The 6,000-nt window shown below is 38.8% G+C and overlaps 1 protein-coding gene across 1 annotated transcript in view; it reads right to left on the reverse strand.

Annotated features, from left to right (window-relative positions):
* Positions 1 to 6,000, reverse strand: part of LOC107727066 (acid-sensing ion channel 1-like) — a 59,766-nt gene that overhangs the window by 38,266 nt on the left and 15,500 nt on the right. Inside the window, exon 2 of the mRNA XM_016536834.1 lies at positions 3,524 to 3,719. Within this exon, the coding sequence (XP_016392320.1) occupies positions 3,524 to 3,719 (196 nt within the window). The remainder of the gene's footprint in view (positions 1 to 3,523; positions 3,720 to 6,000) is intronic.

Consider the following 6,000-nt stretch of genomic DNA (forward strand, 5'->3'; position numbering starts at 1 on the left):
GAAAGAAAGATGGCAGATAGCTAGAATGAGAACTAGAACAAGCGATTGATAGCTAGAACAAGCAAACGTTAGCTAGAATGAGAACTAGAACGAATGACCAAGAGCTACAACGAATGACAGCTAGAACGAACAACCGATAACTAGAACGAACAGCCAGCTAGAATGAGAGCTAGAATGAACAGCTGATGCTAGAACAGCCAATAGCTAGAATGACCGATGGTTGTGAGTGGTAGAACGAATAGCTGATGCTACAATGAGCTCAAACAAACAGCCGATAGCTAGAATAAGAGCTAGAACGAATGACTTATCTAAAGAATAAAAATATAAAAAGATAGAACAAATGGCACATAAAGCAAACAACAGATAGACGACAGACAGAGAACGATAGACACAGCAAGCACCACACGTCATGTAAAGGTAGTTTAGTTGCTTCACTGCTCATGTGCATCTCATCGTAGTATTATTGCTCTCTGCTGAGCTGTTCAACATCAGCACAAACACACACTCACGTCAGCACAACGCCCCTCGTACACGTGCGCTCTACCACAGGGATCACACAGCAGCCGGGGCTTATGGGTCCACCAGGACACTGACGCAAACGGCACAGATGCTCGCTTGCATCTCAGCATACGCTTTTAAAACTCAGGTTTATCTGCATGACAGCCCTGTCCTGCAGGTCATTAGATGGACCAGCACCTGATTGTCCAAGCGCATGAATTCAGCAAAACAGGTTTAGGTTCCTATAATGATCGCAAATGTTTCAGACAGCACACACACCACTGAAAAATAACACTGAGAACGTACTTTTTATCAGAAAATATTTAAATAAATTAGGAAAAGCAATTATTTTACTTAAAAGGATCCGCCTGCTTGTGTAAAGCTCATAAAAAAAAATGGAAGTAATGGACGTCTTTTAGTCTTTTCTTCAAATGAGTAAATTAACAAAAGATGTAAAATCATAAAAACAAAAGGTGTAATATACAAGTACAAAAATAATTTTACACAAAACTATTTTCTTGCGTGTCACAGTTTGAAAACCACTGCTATAGGTGGAAATAAGAGTATTAAGTTTTAGAAAACCCACAAGAGCTTCAGTGATGTGAAAAACTTCCAAAGAACCAGATAACTCAAAAACCCTATGCAGCCAAAACAGGTGTTGAACGTAAGTCACAATTTCTTACGGTGAATGTGTTGAATCTTACACTGAGAGATGCAAATTTGTACATTTTTGCATTGTAAGAAAATGCAAATCACTTTTCATTGCAAAAACAAGTCGACTATTAAATAATGTACAATTATATATTAAATAATCGGATGTTATGGAATGTGACTGAAAGCATGTTAAAATCAAGAAACATCCACAAAACTACAAAAAAAAAAAAAATCCACCAAAAATCTCTCTAGTGGCTAAAACATGAGATTTCTGCATGGAATGAAAATAAGTTTCGCAGAGCATTCAATTATGAATGAACGTAAAAAGCTGAGTTGGCAAATTTCATTTGTCGAGAGAAAGTAAATCGAACAGAAACTCAGACTTGCACTGGAAGTAGTTTTAAATCAATCGTAATGTCGTTTAGATCTGCAGCACTTAATGTCAGTGTTCATCTCTCGTCAGAGTAACACTAATTAATCGCCTCATATCAATAATCAATACGGTCCTCTCACACAGCTCTTTAAACTGATGTATGTATACAGCTCAGCTTAAATATCCTTTCCATCCGAGTCATTCACGTTACCCAGGACGATAAAGTCTTAAATTCAATTCAATTAAACTAGCAATCTCAATGCTTGAGTGTTAATTAAAATAACTAATTAAACTAATTACTATTAAAGGGATAGTTCTGCCATTAATTACTCACCCTCATGTCGTTCCAAACCCGTAAGACCTTCGTTCATCTTCGGAACACAAATGAAGATATTTTTGATGAAATCGCATCACAATGCACACGCACGCTTTCACCTAAGCGTAAACAACGCTGATTACACAGATTACGTTCATGCGCGCTTTCTCCTCCGAGCGTAAACAACGCTGATTACGTCAATTACGCTCTTGGGTACTCTCCAAAATGGCAGAAGACGTAACTCGGGGGAGAAGAATTGTTCAATAAATTGTTCTTTTTGTTTTCTTTGCGCTCAAAAAGTATTCTCGTAGCTTCGCAAAACTGAAGTTGAGCCACTGATGTCACATGGACTGTTTTACAGATGTCCTTACTACGTTTCTGGACCTGGGAACATTTCAGTTGTGTTGCTGTCTGTGCAGGGTCTGAGAGCTCTCACATTTCATCAAAAATATCTTAATTTGTGTTCCGAAGATGAACGAAGGTCTTACGGGTTTGGAACGACATGAGGGTGAGTAATTAATGACAGAATTTTCATTTTGGGGTGAACTAACCCTTTAAATGCTCAGGGTCAATCAAAAGTTAACACTGCACTACAAAACTGCTAGTGCTGTGTTCAAAATATCGATACGACGATGTATCGTCACAGAGATTTGACGATACGAGTATCGATACAGCTGGCCCTGTATCGATATTGTGGCACGTGTGCAGCAGTGGACCACGCTTAATTTGTTTAAAATTTTACAACATTTAAAATTGAGTAGAAAAGTGCGAGGTTTCTAAAAAAGAATGAATAGAACATATATAGGCTACAACAAGGTTTAACCTGGCCGCAGAGGAAAACAACTGGGTTGCCTGATATAAAGAGACGTAATCCCCAAAACAGAGCTTTACACTTGCGCAATACGGAAATATCTGCTAAATGTGCTACTTATCATTGTCAACCTGGCAACCATATGCTCGCGCTCTCTCTCCACTGTGGATAAACGCGCTTGCTTTATAGTAAGCAGTGTTTAATAAACAGCTGTTTTTCTAAATTCTGCTGAGGTGAAATTCAGTGCAGTCCTGTATCGTGATACGTATCGTATCATGGCCTCTGTATCGTGATACGTATCGTATCGTGACTTTGCTGGTGATACACAGCCCTAAAAACTGCAATTTGACAAATCCACTCAAAATATAACCAACTGTACACGTTTGGAGAAAAAAAATTTGCTTTAAAAAAAAACAAAAAACAAAGTTACAGCATCTATATGGGGGGAAAAAAACCTTTCCCTCTACAGACGCCATCAATCAGATACAGCAAGATGATGAATAAACCCATTCCAGAATCCTTATCCGTGGATCATCAGGGGAATAAAGGAATCTTGTGAGGCCTCTTCACGATATTATCAGAGGATCAGATCGATACGACCCCATAGGTAAAAATAATCTCTTGCTATCTCACTAGGCAGCAATGCCCACTTCAGTACAACTGTACGAACTCAACACATGACCTAAAGATGACAAGTCCACCTCGCTCAGGAACACTGACAGCAAAGTCTCTGGTGCACCTATAAATTACATTTGAAGACCAAAAATCCCAAAATACAGACAAGAAAACCAACATTTTTCCCATAATTCCAGTCTCCACCAATCAGATTCCATCCTTCTGTAGCTGAAACGAAGTTTGCGTTCATTCTTACCACTGAGAAGTCTTCGGCACTGCATTCCACTCCTCTGAAGTAGCAGGACAGCAGCATTTCCTTAATGTCGTGGCCCACTCGATCGTAGAACTCGCGCATGTTGAAGGGGCGGGGCTTGAAGCTGGAGAAGTCCGCCTTATCCTTCAGGGTCATCATAACGCTCTCCTCCACCATGTGTGTATCCCGGATCTCATACCTGATAAGATAAGACGTTTTCGATCAGAAAAGCATGTTGAGTCTAGCACATTGAATGACAATCGCTTTAGGAAAAAGTACCATGGTAAAACCATCAATGACAATGGACATACTCCAATACTTTCCTGTATGCCATGTCATGAAAAAAGGCTAAAAAAAGCTTTCTTAAAGCTTCCAGAACTGACAGAACGTGATGTGAATCTCAAATAATATGCAAGTTTTCACTTTAATGCAACATGTCTTAAAGATAACACCTATACAAAAATTCTTATTCATTTAAATTCATTTTTATTTAAAAAGAAAAGAAAAGTAATCAGTTGAAGTAAGCAGCAAATTGTGTTAAATAATTGAATATCATTGTGGGTTACTGGCAAAGTACTTCAGTGTGCTTGACAATGAATATGCATGCATCAATAATTTAAAAACTACAAATATGAAGACATTTTGCAAGTGATTACATATACAAGACTCTATATGAATAGCCAAACAACATTTACTATAAACTAATTTTAAATCCTGATAATATTATAACATTCTTGAAATAAAATGGTATTGTTTTTAGTAACACACAGCATGTGTCACCTAAATCATCTGATAACTTTATAACATCGTAAGCAGAATGTTGCATAGTTTGAAGTGCACTACAAATATCATAAGCAGCAATTGTTCACCAATATGACACTTCACAGTAGAGGGCTGCATTGGGATTGGGAGTTGGCAGCTCGCGTATAATAAAGCGCACGTATGAGATACGACTGTTAAAGTCATAAAGGCAAATGTACGAAACTGTACTGTAAAAAGGTAAATGTGCCAAATCCCAAAATTCAGTGCAACGACAAAAGAAATCTGAGTTATGTGCGAGTTTGTAGTCTCAACTGAATGTGATGAGATGCATCGACCGTGTAACGCAGAGTAATCGCAAGAAAAGACTTTAAGCTCAACAAACTTTGCGGGCTGCACAAACAAACATGCGCGAGCAGTATAGTCCGGTTCACAAACAAATAAATATATGAACGTGTTCTTTTAATGCAGTGGTTACACACCTGATTCACATCATCAGCTCGCTAGGAGAGCTCCATGAACTGAGCTGCATTCTGATTGACATTCAATATATGTAAATATAGGTAATTTGGTTATATTAGATGTGTATTTATCATAGATTAGCACTTTAAATTTTATGACCATTTATAATAATTAAATTAATACCTTCTTTATATAAATGTAGGCTACTTGGATATACACGCATATTAAATGAAAATATAATTGATATTGTATTTATACTACATAACTTGTCATCATGCCTCAGACCACTCTAAAATGCGCTACTAAAATTTCTTCTGAGTTTGATGAAGTTGCAGTGTCACCGAATGAGGAAATCATAATAATCCAGCAAAAGATTTTGAAAAACAACTAACAAAAGGATGTTGCGCATGCGCAGCCACAACAAAAAGAACGAATCACACTTTTATTCTTGTGTTTTAAAAATCTTAATGCTATAAAGGATGAGGAGGAAAAGGCTGTTTGCTACACCTCAGCCATGACTTGTGGCGTAATTAACCTCGCAATTAAGACCGCTCGTCAGGCTCCCTTATGCCGGGTTCAGACTACACGATATTTTTGTCGGTCACAATAGTCACTGTGTCATATTACACGATTTTAACTCCTGAAATCTTGTCGTGTCGTGGACAAAAAAACATGTCAGACTACACGTTGCTTCCCGACGATTCATCGCGTGCAATCTTTAACGACGCGCGTGATGTCATCGCGAAGGCGGAACTAGCGACTAACAACCGAAAACAAGTGTAAACATTGCTGAAGTTCGCCGGCATTTTTCTTTCTTTGTTCTGTCGTGGTAGTCCCTCGATGACACATCATACAGGTAGGAGTACTGTTGCCACAGCTCCACGAACCTTTCCTCCATCTCATAATTCCACCTAGCAGCATCATCTCTCTTTCGTTTTGCCATGTTTGAAACCCGTGTATGAAAGAGCTTCTGTGCTGCTATTGGTCAACGTCACCAATGTGACAGAACTCGTCGTGGACGACGGGAAAAAAATTTACACCTAGCAGCATCATCTCGCTTTCGTTTTGCCATGTTTGAAACCCGTGTATGAAAGAGCTTCTGTGCTGCTATTGGTCAACGTCACCAATGTGACGGAACTCGTCGTGGACGACGGAAAAGAAATTAAACATGCTAGTCTTTCTGTTGTGATGTGGTGAAGCATCGCAGACGCGGAATCGGTTGTCGTCCACTATGACACACTACACGTGCTGAAACGATG

The sequence above is a fragment of the Sinocyclocheilus rhinocerous genome, unplaced genomic scaffold (genome assembly GCF_001515625.1).
Source record: "Sinocyclocheilus rhinocerous isolate Xijiao unplaced genomic scaffold, SAMN03320098_v1.1 scaffold2870, whole genome shotgun sequence".
Lineage (NCBI taxonomy): Eukaryota > Metazoa > Chordata > Actinopteri > Cypriniformes > Cyprinidae > Sinocyclocheilus > Sinocyclocheilus rhinocerous.